Below are 19,850 nucleotides of genomic sequence, written 5' to 3' on the forward strand. Positions count from 1 at the left end.
GCAGGCCCTGGGAGCAGAGAAGCCAAGTGGAATCCATGTGTTCGCAGTTCTTCTCCATGCTCACCTGGCAGGCAGAGGCATCAGGCTGCGTCATTTTCGCCATGGGGAGGAAATGCAGTTGTTGGCTTACGATGATGATTTTGACTTCAATTTCCAGGAGTTTCAGTATCTGAAAGAAGAGCAAACAATCTTACCAGTAGGCATGCATGCTCTTTGTCAGAAAATGTTGTGTCTTGAGGCTGATCTCCCAGGATGCAGTAGGGATCCTGCTAGCCAAGAGAATTGCTCATCAAGTTCATATTCTTGAAGCCACCCACTGTGGGTGTTGCATACATCAGAGGGAATGCGTTTGATCTGCTTCCCAAACTGGAAATTCACTTCTCTTAGCATCCCCTGGAGGCAATGCAAGCTCTTGATTAAAGAAAAAAAGAAACAAAACAAAACAAAACCTAGCAACCAAAGGGTTCAGATTCCAATCCCTGACTAGTGATTCTTTGGGTTACAATTACGATAATGGTGAAATTGCACGTTATGATAGATTGAGGAGGGGACACATTTTATCAGTTTCATTTTCATGAAGAATGAACCTAGCGATAATTCTTCCTTTAGAAGAGCAGGGCTGGAGAAATGACTCGGTGGTTAAGAGTCTTGCTGTGCTATCAAGAGGACTTGTGTTAAGTCCTCAGCAACCTTGTAGAAATGATACAGCCATGAATACCTGTGACTGGCATGTTGAGGGGCAGAGATGAGAAGCTCAGTGGCCACCCAGAATCTGTGATTGCACACGTGTACGTGTATGAGTGCACACACACACAAACCCAAGGAAAGGTATCAGATATAGTTAACTATTCTTTGTTTTATGAACCAATTATGTAGCAGTTCTTTGGGTTATGGTGTCCGAAGAGAATTGTATGTCTTACAATAGTGAAACCTTTCATTTTTTTCTTAATTTTTTGATATATTGTCTCCCTTCAAATGTTATCCTATGCTCATCGGACTCAATAGTCATACAATTTCCAAGCCTTATATAAGAGTATTAAACGTTAAATATTTACACAATTTGTGAAATGACAGCGACATATGGGTCTTCTCTAGGTGAGTGAGGCTTGCAGTAGAATTTTTTGAATGAAGTGAACTGTCAGGAAAAAGACAAAATGTTAGAAGGAAGTGTGAAAAACAAGTAGCTAATGAAGAGAAAGGGGGCCTTTATTTTTAAATGATCACATTTTACTCATCACTCTGACTCACTACACTGTTACGGCGTAAACAAATGGTGAACAGAATTAGCCAGGCAAGCTCAATATAATATATTCAGCTTTAATAAGGGGAGAACTTACAAAGCCAAGGTTCCAGCGAAGAGCAGGAAACAAAAGGAACAAACAAGCGCACATGGATGGTTTTATAAGCTATTTGGGGCCGTGGGGCAAACACCCCCCCCCCCCGAACAAGGTGATTGGTTGAGATACCCTTCACTACACCTTTTAGAAATTTTTATATACCTTGACAGATGTAAGACATCTTGAGAAAGAGTGAACTGGTGTGATTCTTTCTACACTACACGTTGTCTCATTGTGTTCGTCTCATGACTGGCTATTCTAGCGCATTGCTTTCTAACAAGTGCGCTATGATTAGGGCCATAGTCAACCTGAGAGACTGATCTTCAGGAGCAGTGAGGGAAACCAAAGGGCTAGTGCAAGAGATGCCAGCCTCCAGCCTGTGAAGAGTTGTTCCACGCACTTAATAGGATGCTTCTTTTTCTCCTTCTTCTCCTAGACCCTGAGGATTAAACTCAGGCTGTTACACTTGATAGCATAAACTTTTATCCACTGAACCATCTCACTAGCCCTTTAAATCTGCTCTCAAAAGTTAGGTTCTCATACAGTTTGTGAAATGACGCCAGCTGAAATATCTACATGGCGGGAAGCTATAAAAATGTCATCATTCTTCATGTTGGCTGTAATGTTCAAAAAGTTGAAAAAACACTAACATAATAAATTACTAATAATTTCTAAGGAAAGGAGAACATCACTAAAGAGCTTTAAGGGTGATCATGGGTGCAGAAGTAATCACAATTAGGATATTGACTACTATTTCATTACATGTTAATCTCTACTAAAGAACGAACACTAATTATATCATCAAATCTCCTCCAAAGAGCTGTGCAAAGTAAGTACTATTTTTAATCTCTATGCTCAGATGGAAAAATTGCATCCGGATTGTTCAGTTTCTTACCTAGGTATCTGACTAGAATACTGGAGAGTTTGGTCTGAACTTAAAGAGTCCTCTTGTTTGCTTTCTTGTGGATTATGCTAACACACTATGGTTAAGCATATCAACATCTTCTGAATCAAACTGCCTGATGCTTTCTCATGCAGTAACTATAAACTGCTGATCTAACAATTAGACATATTAGATGGATTATATAGGCAAAACGGCATCAACTCTAACCTGAAGGTACTTGCTTTTGTTTCAGGGAGATAACCTCATTACTGAATGTCGGTACAACACCAAGGACAGATCTGGGATGACTTGGGTAAGAAAATATTATTCTTAAAGTTCATTTAAAGAGAGGAAGGAATAACCTTTGATTTTGAAGTTGAGAAGTCCATTCCTATCTTGAAACAAAACTCTGAAGGTCTTCATCATGAAGCATCATAGAGGGAAAGCAAGAGCTGTGTTAGTGTCTTACCAGACTTCAAAAACCTGGTAGCACTACGGAAAAGACTATGCTGTAATTTACTGGTGCTTTGGGAAAGCTATGCCTTCTTATCTTCATCCTCATCAAATAGACAAAGCCCTAACAAGTCTCTACATTACTTGGGTCTGCCTGGGTGTTCACTTATTCACTTAGATAAATCCAGACTTCCAAAGGAACAACGAAGCACATTAACTCAGAGCTTCCGACCCAAACAGACGTCCAATCCCAACAGATTTACTGGGGACGTCTGCCAAACTCTCAGGAAATAGATATTTCATGCCTTCCTTGGTCTCTGCTAGGAACACAGTAGACATCATCTCCCACCAGCTTGTTTTATTAAGAGAACACAATCTTCACTCCAAAGTTATATACAAAGGCACGAACTAGGCCAATATACTGACTGATTGGCAAAATACCTACTCATTGTATTCTGTTTCATAAATCTGTTAGAAGTGGTTTGGGTTCAGATAGAGAATATAAAGTTGAAAAATCAGAAAATACATCCTGCCAATTAAGAGATTGGAGGAAAAAGATATGGCTTATCTTAAACAATCAGAGAAAAACTTCCTAAAACCCTTAAGCCTAGGAGAAAGAAAAAGGTAGTAGCCAGGACTAGAAAGGAACTGCCTTACCTGGATCAATGACATATCTAGATCAAAGTTAGCTATGATCAAATCTGTAGCTGATCTTAAATCCAATGTTAAAATCTTTCTTCACATTTGTGAAGAATGCAGGGTCATTTTTTATTACTGCCTCTGTTAGGTGTTGTGTTGAAACATCACGGTGCCTCTTGGCAAAGAATAAACAAAGGACTCTAAGGACCACAAAGGAGAAGGTGAGACAGCAAAACACACCCAAGCTCCCCAAGTTTATATTTAACCCTAATTGCAGTTTACTGTCAAAGAGCAATCTTGAGGTTAAATAATTGAAAATAAGAAGTTACATAGACACAAAATCCAACATTAGACAAGCTTAATCTTGTAGATAAAAATATAAATATTTTTATGAGACAGTAAATGACAGCTAAAGAAATTAAGAGACACTGTCTTCATGGACAGTATGCTCAAAGTATACTATACATTTATACAAAATACCCCTGTTAAACTCAGTACAGCATACAAATTAATGTACAGCAATAAATTATTTTTTTTAATTAATAAAACTTAAAAAGGAAAAACTAAAGAAAAGGAAGTGGTCTGTAAATTCATGCAATTCCAGTAAAAGTAATTCAGGGAAATTTCATGATTTGGGGGGGTTGGTTTGCTAATTAATAAACCTTTGCCTAGTCACCACTAAGATCCTCTCTTGCTTCATTTTTTATAAAAAAAAATGTTTGCTGTTTTAGCTCTTCCTGCATTAAAAGTAAACTTGGAGGAGCGAAGGGTCAAGATTAGGAAAGACGGCAGGAGAGAGTGAGATGGGGCGTGAGCTAAAGCAAGCCTTGCTTTGCAGCTGTGGTGACTGATCCAGGGTGGTGTGGGCTCTCAGAATCCCTGCAACAAACCCGCTCATCCTACGCCTGGAAATGTGGCTGCAGATAGACAGATAAGTGAGGAAGGATGCTGGCATGACCAACTGCCTATAATAAGAAAAAGAAATGTCTTTTTATAAGTATCCTTCTGTTATTTGGATCCATTTTATCAATTAGTTTTAAAATTCAATAAGTCGTACCGAATATGCAGCTGAACTCATCTTGTGGACCTTCATCTCCTGACCTCCCGTTAGTCTGGCTTTCCTGTTCCTAGGGCCGCTCTTGAACTCGTCCCCCAGTTTGGCCATATTTGCCTTTAATTACTTGACTGTTACCGCCTTTGCTAAATCCACCATCTGTTCCTCCTCACAGTTTGTGACTAGTGACTTCGTGAGCAAAAATAACAGTTCATTGTTTCTTTAATAATTTTTGGTTGAAAGCTGGACAGAGCAACTCTAGATTCTTCAGATACTTGAAGTTTTGATTGAAATACAGTGGAGAAATTGCCATACCGATATCCAAAGGGGCTGTTCCAGCTTGGACTCCCATCAGCAATGCAGGAGTGTTCCCTTTACCCCACAACCTCTCCAGCATAAGTTGTCATCAGTGTTTTTGATCTTGGCCATTCTTAAAGGTGTAAGATAGAATCTCAGAGTCGTTTTGATTTGCATTTCTCTGATGACTAAGGATGTTGAGCATTTCCTTTAGTGTCTTTTAGCCATTTTAGAATCCTCTATTGAGAGTTCTCTGTTTAGGTCTGTGGTCCAATTTTTATTGGATTATTTGTTCTTTTGATGACAAATTTCTTGAGTTCTTTATATATTTTGGAGATCAGACCTCAATATCACGTACTTATACTTAGAAGGTACTGCCCATGGCCACCGTAACACATAGCTGCTAATATTTACATTCTAAAATAATATAGAAAATTCAGTTTTGCTGAGAAAACACTCTAACAGTACATTGGAGGTGGAGGCAAGAGGATTCTGAGTTCAAAAAGAGCCTGGGCTCCATGAGACCCTCCGAGCCTAAATAATTCCATCCAACTGTTTTGTAACATGTAGGCATCACCAGGAACTTCTGAAATGTCTACTGTGGCAGAAGTTTGTGTCAGATAATAGAACTCTTAAGGACTTTAATAGATTTTCTAAGAAAAGCACCCTTTAAAGAGAAAGAAATAATACTAACTTTTAATATTTCAATATTTTTGAAAATTAAGAGTCCTTTAAGTTAACAATTTTCAAGACATCTACTTGAGATGCAGAGGCAGAAGGACTGTGTGTTCAAGGCCAACCCTAGTAACATAGTGAGAGCCCATAATAAAGATTTTTAAAAAGAGACCTGGGCTAGAGTTTACTGGTTTTTCCACCAACTATGAGACCTGAATTTGATCCTCAGTATCACAAGAAATAATAATGAGTGTTTGCTTGTGAATGATAAAGACCCAATGTATTTCCGAGCTGGGGATCTGCACAACACTGTCAATTTTGTGTCCTGTGTGTGTGAGAGCTGGGAGAAACATTATGAAATAAATCGTCTCCACTTTTCAGGGAGGATTAAGCACCAGGAATGAAATGTGTCTTTCATACCTTCTTTATTATCCAAGAATTAACCTGACCCGCTGCGCCAGCATCCCAGACATCATGGAACAGCTGCAGTTTATCGGCGTGAAGGAGATCTACAGACCCGTCACGTGAGTGGCAATGGGTTTTAGGCTTCCAAGAGAGGGTCATATCTCCATACTGTGACATTATGGGCTATTCTACGTGCTGCTCTTTCTAGTTACTTGGAAACTGGGAGAGTGAGTGAGCGTCTTGGTTGCTCTGTCCAAGTCCTTCCACAATACCCTGGGGATCACTGATGACTAGGAAGACCTAAAGGATCCAGCCTTTAGCTGGATAAAGTTCTTGCAGGGAAAAGATACAAAGGGAAATGAACAATGGAAAAGGCAAAGTTCAGAGAACCCAGTCTCCCAGCGGCCTGTCCAGGTAGCCACAGGGAGTACACATCCAGTTCGGATTATATCCCTAAAAGGATTTCTCCTACTAGCGTTCCACAGAGCCGCTGTGCCTGGGCTTCTTACTGGGGATGCTCCTGCAGTGCTGTCTGCCTGATGCATGACGATTTGCAGACTTGACAGTAGAAAGCAGGTGTTCAGTACGAAGCACATTGACTATCATCTGAGCCTTCTGATATGTTAGAGGAAGTTTCCTACCATTCTAGGAGACTGCCAACTATTGAAGTTGATAGTCCATAGCCCAAAGTGAACCTTGCACTCAGACTTTAGACAGGGCCTTCCTGCATGATTTGGGTCGACTTCAAGTTGGTGATCTTCCTGCCTCTTCCTCCTAGGTGCTAGGATTCTGGATGTGTTCCTCCACGTGTAGCTAAGAAGCAGGTGTTTGTGAAGAGCAGTTTCAGGCCTGCTCTGTAAACACAGTATGACTGCATATCATAGAAACCAGTATAATTAAATACGAAGAGTTTTCTTTCCCTCTTAAGGTTATTATATTCTAGAGATTTGGGGGATGTAATAGACAAACAGATGGACATTAAATTTTAAATAGTAGTGGTTATTATAAAACAGTAAAAATAAGGAAGGGAATGAGCAACTTTGCCAAGAGAAGAGTCAAAACCTTTCTGGGATGGTGACATCTGAGCAGGGACCCACAGGCTGAAGAGCCAGAGACAGAAAGATAGCAAATGTATTATTTGCAGAGAAAAGAGAGTGATGTGTGTCATGATTCTGCTGGGTGTAAGAATGAACAAGACAATGCCTTTGTCTGGAGCAGAGTGGAGTGTGGCAGAGACTGTGTGAGCATGGGGAGTCAGAAGTAGCCTGGGCCACAGTGGCCATTATGAGAAGTACAGAAAGAAACCACTATGGGACAGAAGCAAAGTCTGTTTGGCTGCAGTGAGAAGAAAGGACCACAGGAAGGTAAGATACGACAAGAGTACTGATCAAGAAATTACTTTGACTGTCCACTGAAAGCCAAGGGCATCTTGGACCTAGGCATGACATCATGCTAAGGATGGTTGCAGGAGATGCTGAAAAAAAAAAGTGTGGGTTCTCTGGGATCTTGGTACAAAGCAAGGATGGTTGGTGGAATTCATAGATTGTGTAATTTGCATTAACAGGAAGATCTTTCTGAGAATTTGGACTTTCATAAAGAAAAAGACTGATGCAATTAGATAAAAAACATACACAGATTTTTGAGAGTATTTTTAAGAACAGGGTGAAAAACATTTAATGAAGACATGATAAAATGCAGATAGTCAAAGAAAATAGAATCTCTCTTCCAAATAACACAAGGATTAGAAATTGTAAACTGCTTTCTTGTTCATTATGTGGATATACGCTTTCCCCTGTTCCTTTTCACGCCACGCTGTGACCATGAGAGCAGAAGGCATAGTCCAGTTCTCGCTAAATACTAATCACAAATGCCTGTGTGAACTGAGTAGCAGTTACTAAGTGTGTTCACATGCATCATTTATTTTAACCTACTTGCACATAATTCCAGTTGCTAGAGCAGGACATCAAGCTGCAGTGCTGCTATAGAGGAGAAAGCAGAAACTGCATTTAGGGATCTATTCGACACTGAGCAGTATATTCATAAATGGGAGAATTATGGTTCACAGTTCAAAATACCTGTCACTATCTATACATGAAAGAGCTTCCTGAAAGCTCACATCTTCCAAAATGAAAGTGTGAAGTAATTAGACAAAAGTACATAGGATTAATGTGTTATTAATAGACATGAAAACAACATATAAAATGTGATTTTAAAAAACACTAGGATGAGGGCAATGAGGAGCATCAATGGACAAAGGCACTTATTACCAGGCAACTGAGAACCTAAGTTTAATCTCTGGAAACATAAGGGTATGGTTTGTTTAAATATTTGGATGATTGGATTTTGGCACATATGTGCGTGTCTTTGTATGTGTTTATGCATGCATGTTGATGCATTGCAATGCTGGATATCAGACTCGGAGCCTGGCACATGCTAGGCAAGGGATGCACCATTGACTTATACCTCTAGCTTACCAAATATTCATATCATATCGCTCCTTACTTCAAGTCCATTTTTCTCTTTAGAGTGCATTCTACACTCTTAACAGGAAATTTCCTAATTGTGTGTTTATTAACAAAAATGTGAAAACCACATAGCTGAATGTTTACAAATGAATGGATGCACCTTGCTCCATCCTTTATGCTCACCTTGGAATGAGCGTCTCTCCAGATTCCTCTCACTGCCTGATAGGTTTCTTCAGTGTCCCTTACTTCTAGCTCCCCGAGAAATGCTATATTTGAGTTCTTACCACTTAGAATGGAAGAAAAAAATTACTTTCCAAAACAAGGTTAGCTGTGGGCTATCATTACCGAGAAAAATAGTATTTCATTTCCTTGTATTATATCTATATTTTCCCCAGATGTTTTTTTCTTTTTTAAGCAAATGTTTTCTTTTTAGGAGAAAGAGACTGAGCTACAGTGTTTTGCACATGACAATCCTCCTGCCTCTTGCTCTGTAGTCTGTCAGTGATGCTCTGCTCATCTTTTATACTGCTCTATAACTTCTACTTGAGGTTTTAATCATTCAATTAAATTCATTAAATCCACATTATTAATCAAAATAAACTGCAAGAGGGGACGTTGTCTATAACTTTGTTCAGTTTCAGTGGTTCCCACTTTGTTCTGAGTTCAGCTTTCCTGTATTTTAAAGATTTGCTTTTATTGTGTTTAATTATGTGTATGGGGGAGGATATGTGCATATGGGTATAGTTTCTCACAAAGGCCACAGGTGTCAGGACCCTGGAGCTGGAGCTATAGGCGGTAGGGACTGCCATGCGTGGGTGCTGGGAATTGAACTTATGTCCCCTAGAGAGGCGATACATACTCTTAACCACTGAGCAATCTCCATAAACCCCTTTAATTTATATTTTATGAGTCTTTTATAAGTTGTGCCATGTGATTTTCTTTAGCCTTGTGGTTTCATGGTTCCCATCTCATTTCTTGCTTATTCTGAGGGCTTCTGTCCAAAACCTCATCAAACATATTTGAACCTAGGCTTTCTTCTTGCCACACTGCAGCTGGGGGATTAGATGAGTCATTTTCTGCAGACATATTTTGAGAGGAAAAGGGGTTGTAGGGTGGGACTGGCTGCTCCCTGGTTGAATGTGTGCGTTGTCTGGGCTGTGGATTTATTACTACTGTTGGAAGCCACTGTCTCTCTGCTGGGCTGAATCATTTTTATGGAGGAACGTGTTGGCCTTGGACAGGGATGTCCTGTCTCTTGCTACCCTGGAGACTGCCTTCCATCTAGGAGAGTCCATCTGGCTGTGTTCCTTTCAGTCTTTCTCCAGGGCTGTGCATTACTGAGAGAGGAACAATTCGTTAATATTCATTAACAATCAGAAAGGTATGATGTCATGCTGCATCTTGTTTTTGTTTTCTTCTTGTTTATCTGCTTCCAGCTAATGTGTTTACCCTTATGTCAATTGCTTGGGAGTGTAATTTAAAATTAATAATAATAATAATTTGAAAGTGTTTATTTAAATGTAGTCTCAGAAAATTTCATTAATATCACACTTATCCTACCTGATCATAACATAAAGAGGTCTGGCAATCCCACCTCCTCCTTAAAGTTCTGGGAAGCGGAAAATCTGCTACATGTCATTATATGTTAATTTTTTCTTGCGTTTTATATAAGTGCGGCTGTCACATGTGCTTTTGTGTCCGGTTCCTTTATTAATAGTGATTCTGAGATTCATCTGTATTTGTGGCTGTTTCATTCAATACCTTTTCCTTGCCAAGTAATATTCCCCTGGGCCGATCACTTCCTAAAGGCTCATCACCATGGAAATACAATTTCAATGAGATGCAAACATTCAGACCACAGCAAGGGGATACTAGGACCAAGCCTGGCCTGACTTTTTCCAGTCCGTCATTCTGTTGTTTGGCATGTTTCAATCCCAGAGTACTCTACAGTTAATCAGAATTACAGAAAGAAAGAAAGTTCCCTTAAGTTATTTATGAGTGTGTCTGTGTGATTCTTTTTACTTTTACAATTTACTTTTCCTGTCTTGTTAAGTTGAATCATTTGTTTTCTTATTGGATTATAAGAGCTCTTTTTGTTATGGATATTCATCTTATGTTAGACACTGAACCATGGATAATGTCTCTCAGTCTATAGCTTTATTTTAACTGTTTTCTGAGGTTCCTTCTATCATTTTGTGTCTTGCTTTGATTTTTTGAAATCCCCTTCAAGAAGTATTTGCAAGCTATACATTGTAAATATTTTCCTCTCTGGGACTTTAAAGTTTAACTTTTACATTTAGAATGATGATTTATTTTGAATAGATTTTTCTTGTAGCACAAGACAAATTCAAAGCAAATTTGTTTTTCAAATAAATATCAAAAACCATTTGGTGAAAGAAAACTGCCTTAAGTTTTTTCTATTATTTATTTAGGTTATTAGGGTGTGTGTGTGTGTGTTTAGGACAACTTGCAAGAGTCAGTTACTCCTTTCCACCATGTGGTCCCTAGGGATAGAATTCAGGTTGTCAAGCTTGGTGGCATTTACCTGCTTAGCCATCTTGCAGGCCTGAAAGCTGCAAATTTAGAATTTTTGTTGCACAGCCATTTGACCATATGCTGACTCTGGCCTGGGCTGCATTCATGGCTATGTTCATGGGTTTACTTTAGCACACATTTGATCTTTGCAGTCCTAGAGGAAGCCTTTAAATAGGAGAATACAGTCTGCAAACCCCCACTTGCCATCATCCCTTCCCAAATTAATTTTATTGTCTAGGCTCATTATATTTTCACATATAAGATTAAGACAATTTAGTCAAATTTTTAAAGCAAACACCCAAACAAAACTCTTCAAAAAAAAAAACAAACCTCTGATTGGAAACATTACAGAAAGCTCAGGCTATGCAAAGGGACCCATCAGCCACCAAATAAAAACCAGACATTCCCAATTAGCAATCTATCAGCCCCTGCTTCTGTCCCTGAACAAGAAGCTTGAAAACAAGCAAGCAAGCCAACATCAAGACCGAGGGAAAGTTATATGAGTTATATGGAGTCCCCAGATCAACTGGAAAGGACCGACATGTTAGCCGTAGGAAATCTACTCCATGAACATAGTACACTCCACACACTGGAGCATTTCCTCTTTTTCCTCAGCAGTTTTGAGGGTAGTTTTCCTTATAGTTTTTAGTATGGATGGTTTTCATCTGTTTTGTTACTAGTATTTATATTTTATGTTTCAATACCTTTGTGTGCTAATTTTGAAAACTGTCTCTCTCCAGTTTCCAGATGGTAGTGTTTTTCTAGTTTGTCTTTAGATTCAGGTTCATCTTTATATACCTGTTCCTGTGCTTAGCAATTTTTGAGTATATGTTTATATTTTGTGTTGATTAGCACTATACTTTCTCTAATTCCTTAACATCCTTGTCGGTGTGACTCTAGAATGGATGTTTAGGGCCACTTTCCTTTACTACTAAGGCCTGGTCCACTCTTAGGTCTCTGAGATGGATCTCTGAGATGTCACTCGATACCTGTGACGTCAGCAAAGACTCTCTGCTCTGGCTAGCTGGAACTGGAATGTGTACCAGCTCTGGGAGCTCTCAGAATCGTAGTTTTGTGCTGTTTTTTTTTTTTCTAAATAGTTCCCCAGTTCCTCTTTGCCTATCCTTGTACAATTTCATCTTTAATCTGGTTGTCTCATTACGTGAGTTTAGTTACCCCTCATACAGACTTAAAGAACTCTGTTTGATACTTCCCCGGCAGAACTCTGCTTTGAAACTTGCAGTACTTCCAGAGTCCTTGATTCTGACATTTGTCTCTTTAATTCATTAAGATTGTCGGTTTATTGCTTGGAAATTCTCCTTTGCTGCATTGTGACCCAGGGCACACTCACCGGCAGAGCTCTTGGGTGAACAGAGTGTTCAACTATGACAAGTGTTCATTTCCTCCAAGGTCATGGTTTTCTCCTTCCTGTTTTCCAGTCTCCTAGCCCAGACAGTCTGTTTAGCTTTGTTAACGAGTGCTGGCATTTTTCACAGTAAGTTGGTGTCTGTTACACCACACGGCCAGGAGTGAAAGTCCATTAATGAGCATCTTGTTTGTATTACTAATTTTTGACCATATGTTTACTTGTGTGATGGAAGGAGACTCTATAAGGCTATTCATTCAGCTGTATGGACCCGGCCCTGCTTCTTGGCTGAAGTTACCCACTTTCTCCCCACACCTCTTCCTCTTCCCAAGACCTACTCTAGCAGTAAGACCTTAGAAACAGCCGCGGGGGTTCAGGCAGACTTGAAATCTAACAACTGCGTTACTTTCTTTCACCTGGTTTTACATGATACAGGAATGCCGCACCTAACGCCATTGCATCTTGAATGAACTGAGTTTACAAATATTATTGCTTACCTTTGGCAAAGAAAACTAAAGCACACTCTAGATTGCGGTGGGCAGCAGTAAATTTTGCTGTGCTTGTCACAAGAAAAACGTACCTCGGAATTTAAATTCGATTTACAAAGGAAAATTATCCATCAGACTTAAGGCAATATTAACAAAATTTGTTCAAATCAACCTCAGTGATTATTTATAATATCATTTTATTATAAATATATGTTTGTCTTGGGTAGACATGCCCGAGATATACCATTTTAGTTTCTCTAACAGTCTCAATTCTTCTAACTGAACCCTAGTCCCAGCAATAGCAGGGATATTTGTTATTTTAACTAATTAATTTATTTATACTAATTTAATTTATCTATTTAATCCCACTACTGTTTCTGACAGGAAGCTTAGTTCTTTTCAAACAAATAATTAGCATATTTGCTTTTGCAATGGTCCCCCCTCTCTCTCCTCAGTTCTCCAGGGAGTAACCTGAGCTGCGTTGTTAGAAAACTTGGATGGTTTTTGCTTAAAGGTCACCAAAAGGACATTTATTTCGAAGGGAAGGGACGGAAGAGAGAAGTATGAGACAAGAGGCTCCGAGAGGCTGGTGCTGCATTTTCAGGTTCCCAGTCCTCGAGCCTCGTCTCCAACACATGTGTTCTTGTCTCCCTGGCTGCCCTACCAACACACGGAGTTACCGCTTTCACTATTTTGGAGCGAAATCTCCATAAATATTAACTTACTGGCTTATTATAGAATCAAAACTTTCAGAGTCAGCTCTTCAGAATGCTCACAGTGTTCACTTTGGCCAGCAAAGGTCACATTTACCACACTGATCATACCAAAGCCCTTAGTAAAAGTTCAGTCGCCCCCTGGTGGTGTTTCAGGAGATTGCAGGCAGATGTTTCTTCTTCCCATCCCACCCCTGAACCGCCTCCGTTTCCACTTACTAAGTTGTTTTTTCTTTTTTCAGTATAGATACCTTGTCTCTATAAAGCTAAATGTTATTTTAATAGTTAATATCCACTATCTTACACGTAAAAAAGCTAGCAGCGAATTATTAGCTAATTATTATTAGCGAATGGCAAAATATGCAAATTTAACGGGCTTCTTTCTAGACAAGGTTTGCTTTGTAGCAATTCTGGGTTGTAGCTATTTTAGAAAACATCACTGTATATTTAGTGTAATGTGATGCTGGCTGCTCCTATTACAGTACTCAGCTGTAAAGATTGTGTGAAATAATGTATTTAAGACTCCACAAAGTTATATTGACTTTAATTACAGGGGGGAACGAGGACGGAAGGTGGAGTTTTTTTCTGTTCCAATCACCCAGTCCCAAATAAACACACAGAAACCTAACTATATTATATTAAACTATATTATATTATATATAACTATATATAATATAATATATCTATGTGTTAACTACAGAATAGTTATGCTTTCCTATAGCTCAGGCTTATTATCAACTAGTTCTTACATCTTAAACTAACCCATCTCTAGCAATTTATACTTTGCTGCAAGGCTCTTGGCTCTGCCTGCTCTAGCACCTTGCTTCCCCAGGGGCTGCTCGCATCTCCCCCTCTAACTCCACCCTTTTCCCTCTTTATATATTTTGTTTGGATTTCCTGCCTAGCCTTATTTTGCCTTGCTATAGGCTAAAGCAGCTTCTTTATTAACCAATGAGAGTAAAGCATATTCAGAGCATACCAGGGGCTTATACCACAGCATAGAAGCCCTACTAAAATAGTACCCACTTTTCTTATTTTTCTCACTTCTTAGAACAGATAAAAAACAGAATTTTCAATTTTGCAGCAAAAATATTACTTTTATACTTTCCACAGATTCATAAGGTTTGTATTTCTTATTGAAGAGATAACATCCAGGGTAATTGAGGGGGCTGTCCAGGTTAGAAAGAAGGTGGCAACAACAAGTGAACAGAGCATGAGGACTCTTTATTTAATGATGGAGGAAGGTCATTGGCTAATAAAGGAACTGCCTTGGCCCATTTTATTGGTTGGAAGATAGGTGGGAGGAGTAGGCAGAACAGGACGCTGGGAGGAAGAGGAATTGAGCTCACTCTCGACAGCTCTCCTCTCGGGAGCAGACGCCTGAGAGAGACGCCATGCCCCGCTCCCGGGATGAAGCTCCAACCCAGGATGGACATAGGCTAGAATCTTCCCGGTAAGCGCACCTTGGGGTGCCATACACAGATGATTAGAAATGGGCTAAATTAATATGTGAGAATTAGCCTAGAAGAAAATGGGCCAAACAGTGTTTAAAAGAATACAGTGTCCGTGTAATTATTTCGGGGCATAAGCTAGCCGAGCAGGCAGCTGGGGTGCTGGGGACGCAGCCCCGCCGCCCCTTATTACTACAATTTAAACCATGGATTTAGGAGCTAGCCATGATTATCCATGACTACTGGCAATCCCTAAGTCATCATTTGGGGCTGTCACGGGATCTGACACATATTGGTTACTCATGATAATCCCGTGTAACAACTGTGAATGAGTTAATGTAAAGTTTTGTATGTGTAAATAATTATACCTTTCTTTGTCTTGGAATCAATAATCTGAAGCCTGGAAGGGAAGCTGTCTCTTGAATATCTTTTCAAGTTGGCTAAGATACTTTCATGTTAGCTCTTCTTGCTTTGGCATTTAAAATCATGTGTCTTTTTTTTAAGGTTCCCCTCAAAGCAGAGTATATTGGGCATAAAACATAATTTTCTGAGTTAATTCCTTTATTTGTTTGTTTAGGTTTTTCAAGACAGGTTTCTCTGTGTAACCGCCCTGACTGTCCTGGAACTCACTCTGTAGACCAGACCAGCCTCAAATTCACAGAGGTCGACCTGCCTTTGCCCCCTGAGTGCTGGCATTAAATGCACCTGCCACCACTACCCAATCAGTAAATTATTTTTTTAAGACAGGGTCACATGTAGCCTAGGCTACTCTTGAACTCACTGTGTAGCAAAGGTTGACCCTGATCTTTTTACCCATCTCCCTGTCTCCTGAGTGCTGGGGTTGTAGGCAGCTGTCACCACGTATGACTTCAGTGCAAACTTAAGTCCCTGATTCAGTTCTAAATCTTTTGTGTTTATCCTCCAGCAACCAGAGCAGGACACCCTGGAGAGGCTTTTCCGCAGGGCACCGGGAAGTTTATTCCTGTCACAGTGACTTCCAAGAACCTGCAATATTCTTCATGTGTCATTAGTAGTGTCGTCCATTCAGACACTAATACTCACCGGTTAGGCTACGATGTTAGCTGGAGTTTTCAAACCCTGGGAAAGCGTTCTGCAACCACTTGCTGGATTCCTGTGCTTTGATGGACGGCCCCACATCCATGTACATATACACAGCATTAGCTGTACTTAGTGGGTTGCAAACAAAAGAAAGGGAAAAGACATGAACTTGGGAGGGGGTGTGTTGGGGCATGGGGTGATCATATATGTATATGATCGTATTTTGTTGTATGTGTGGTGTATGAAATTCTTAAGGACAAAGGAAATTTGAACAAAAAGAATCTCTCTAAAAACAAAACAAACTGCCTGGCCACAAAATTTGATCAGTGTGGGGAACTGAAAAATATAAATAAAGATTGCCTATAATTTCACCTGAGACAATCAAAGTAAAAGTAATGACCAGTTTCATCTAAAGAAGACGGACCTCTCCTTTAAGAGCCTCTTCATTTGTTAGCCTGAGAGCCCAGTAAGCAGTTAAGATCTCTTGCCTTTCAGGAAACCCAGGTTTGTTCCTCAGCACACAATCCATAATGCTCCACTTTCAGGGAATTTGACCCGTGTTCCAGCCTCCCTTGGCACTAGGTCTGCACATGGTAGACATACATGTAGGCAGCCCAAGCACTCATACACATAAAATAAATACATGTAAAAAGGAAAAAGAATAAAGAAAGGCACCTATGAGTTCATAAATGCTTTATATGGAATTATTCTTCTATTTAAAAAATGAGCAGGCAAGAAGTTTATGCTAGAATGTTGAAAATTACAGGAAATACAAAATGTACTCTGCTGTCACATGATGCACTGAATGCAATTGTGATTATTTAATTTCAGGACATGGCCTTTCATTATCAAAAGCCCGAAGCAATATAAAAACCTTTCTTTCATGGATGCAATGAACAAATTTAAATGGACAAAAAAAGAAGGACTCTCTTTCAATAAGCTTGTCCTTAGCCTGCCCGTGAATGTGAGATGTTCCAAGACAGACAATGCGGAGTGGTCGGTAAGCCCTGCTTTTCGCCCTCCAGGAACCCGGTTGTCACAGCTGGGCTGAATCCCAAAGAGGAAACCTAGGCTTCAGATTTTCATCCATTGATCAGTGGTCTGGGTGTCCTTTCCTGCATGATCATGTTAGCTTTCTCAGAGATCATCTGAGATGATGAACGAGAGAGAGAGAGAGAGAGAGAGAGAGAGAGAGAGAGAGAGAGAGAAACAGAAGGAGCTAACTGGGACTAGCATGGGCTTTTGAAACCTCAAAGCCTCCTCCCCTTGATTAAAACACTCCGACAAAGCTGCACCTTCTAATCCTTCCTAAGCAGTTCCACCAACTGGGGGTGGAGTGTTAAAATATATAAGCAGTGAGGGTCATTCTCCTTCATGCTTCAGCCTGGCTTTTACACAGCTGCTCACAGGGACTGTCTTTATTCTTTTTTTCAGATTCAAGGGATGACAGCATTACCTCCTGATATCAAAAGGCCTTATAAAGCAGAACCGTTGGTATGTGCCATGTCAGCTTCTGCTCCTCTGCATGGCATTTTCTCTCTCAGGTTGCTCGTGTGTTCTCTGCTTCTTGGAAGTATGATGAGCACCCGGGGCTTCTGACTGCTGTACTTGGTGATGCTAGAGTATGGAATCAGAGACTGCCTTTAAAGTCAGGTTAAAGACTATGCTCATGTTGGGCCCGAAGAGACGGGTGTGAAGAGCACAGAGACTTTCAGTACGCACACTCCCTCCATTTTCCTCCGCAGGGTACCCGGACAATGTCACTGGGATTCTCAAGGGTTTCCTTATAAAAGCAGATGTTCTGTGCCTATGATTAGTAAAATGAAACAGACCCGACTAAATTGCTTTGAAAGTTCAAGGAGTCAAGTAGAAAGAAAAGAATCTTTCATTTTTTCCACATTCTGTGTTATTTCAATACCCATTGTTCAGCCTGACACCCATCCTTCTTTTCATCAACAACATCAAAGGAATGCTTGTGAATTACTCTGTACTCCATCCTTCTTCCTAGTTGTAACTTGCAAGTGTGAGCACAGCCCTACTCCCTCTGACATTGCCCAGCCCCTGTGTTCTCTGTGACCTCTGACCTCAGTGCTTTTCGGTGGTACCGCTCCTGTTTCTTTACTTGTCTGAGTCTGTTGATACCCAAACCCACATCAAAGTATCTCCCTGTTTCTGCAGTACTGCTCTGCTCAATTTTTTTCTTAAACTCTTTAGCGCTCTTAAAAGAAAGAGATTGTGATAAATGTAGAGATGGTGGTGGCTGATTGTAGGCTAAGAAAAAAATACAGATGGCTGCAAATCCTTTGCTATGAAGGGGCCTAGATGAGATTCCAAAGCAGAGCAGACAGGGTGAGCAGACAGGAAGCCATGGGGTCTGTAAGGTTCCTCATCGTTGGGTGTTACATTCTGGCTCAATCTGAATCATATTTCCTATGATAGATTTATTTTTATATTAGTTGATGGACTGACTTCCAATATAAAATTTTCACCAACTGAAGAACCTATCACTCTTTTGGTCTATTTGTACTAGCTAGTTAAATTTTGTTTTATGTCTCCTTTCCTTATCTATGTGATCCATATTTAGATCATATTAATAAACTTAATGGAATTAAAGTTTTTATGGTATAATTATGTGGTCCTTGAGGGAACCAAGTGGTTGTGTACTGATGTCAATAAAAGCAGCTGAGCAACTGTATTTTGTCCACTTTAAGCCCTTTCTGTCCTCCAAACATAAGCTATATTGTCATTTAAATAAATATTATGTTTTAGAGTGTTTGCTTCTTGATTCAAGAATTTTTCAATGTGTGTAACTATTGATATATTTTGTGGTTGATTTTATATCTTTTTTGTATGAATATTTTATATCAGAATCTATGATTTTTTTCATTGTGACATTTGCATAAGAAATATGCAAATATTACCTCAGATAACCCCTGGTTGAAATTTCATGTTTAATTTTAATTTTACTTCGGAATTTCTGGATCTGAGGTATTAAAACCAAATGATTTCCATGGTAAATGAAGTGGTACTTTATTTATTGTCATTATTCTTGGTAAGGAACAGGAGCACACCCAACCATAAAGGTACACAGAGTTTTGCAAGCTGGCTTGTGAGAAGCCAGGCCAGGAGAACTCTTTCCACTGCCATTGCTAACCACAAAGCTGGAATTGTTGCTCCCCAAAGGTTTTCTTATGACTATATATGGCTTTGAGGAATCACATATAGGCTGGTAAAGGTGAGATTATGTAAGAGGAATTCTGCACAGTGCTCATTAAGTCTGAAGTTATTTGATATTATACTAAGTAGACTTTCTTATATGGCCTGTGCTTCTTTTTCCTGGTCTTTGTGATGCTGTCTTGGACTAAGGAAACACAACGTTAGCTGCTTCCTAAGGTCATCAGCCTAACACTTAAGAAAATTTGAAAACCAAACAAATGAAATAACCTCTGCTTTGACATGTAAGTGAGATGTGAATGATGAAATTCAGAATTCACCATGGTTGAGCGGGTCTTAGATAACCATATTTTTTCTGAAAGGGGTCAGACCTCCAGAAGGGGTCCTAGCACTGAGAAGACTAACGTCCTCAAGAGAGGTGGCAGATATATTGAGCAGATTTGACCTGACCCCAATCCTAATGGCCACAGAAACCAATGAAAGAACATTTGGAAAAAGAAACAATCATGTTACACAGTTTGCTTTAACCAGACTCACTAGAGAACATGAAGGCTATTTCTAGTTTTCTGTATAATAAGCACCATTAGCTTTCTTTTTTTTTTTTTTGGTTTTTCGAGATCATTAGCTTTCTTATAAGAAAAGTCCTCATACCTCTGAGTATGTCTCTATAACTGATTCAATATAAGAGGAATTAAAGAAACAATCCCATGCATTTTTGTGAATTCTGATGAATGTTGATAGCTGTCTTTAATATTTCTTCCACTTTGCAGACATCTTGTATTTACAAGGAGAATAAATTACTTAAACACAATGAAAGGTTAACAATGATAGAGCTAGGATGAAGAGTGCAGGGCTT

At 39.6% G+C, this 19,850-nt stretch overlaps 1 protein-coding gene across 1 annotated transcript in view; it reads left to right on the plus strand.

Annotated features, from left to right (window-relative positions):
- Positions 1-18,587, plus strand: part of Moxd1 (monooxygenase DBH like 1) — an 84,085-nt gene extending 65,498 nt beyond the window's left edge. Inside the window, exons 8-12 of the mRNA XM_041654005.1 lie at positions 5-196; positions 2,474-2,533; positions 5,720-5,862; positions 16,652-16,820; positions 17,255-18,587. Of these exons, the coding sequence (XP_041509939.1) occupies positions 5-196; positions 2,474-2,533; positions 5,720-5,862; positions 16,652-16,820; positions 17,255-17,419 (729 nt within the window). The 3' untranslated portion in view covers positions 17,420-18,587. The remainder of the gene's footprint in view (positions 1-4; positions 197-2,473; positions 2,534-5,719; positions 5,863-16,651; positions 16,821-17,254) is intronic.
- The last annotated feature ends 1,263 nt before the right edge of the window (positions 18,588-19,850 follow it).

This window comes from Microtus oregoni, unplaced genomic scaffold, assembly GCF_018167655.1.
Source record: "Microtus oregoni isolate MIOR12 unplaced genomic scaffold, Mior012 000006F_ref0000085, whole genome shotgun sequence".
Classification (NCBI taxonomy): Eukaryota; Metazoa; Chordata; class Mammalia; order Rodentia; family Cricetidae; genus Microtus; species Microtus oregoni.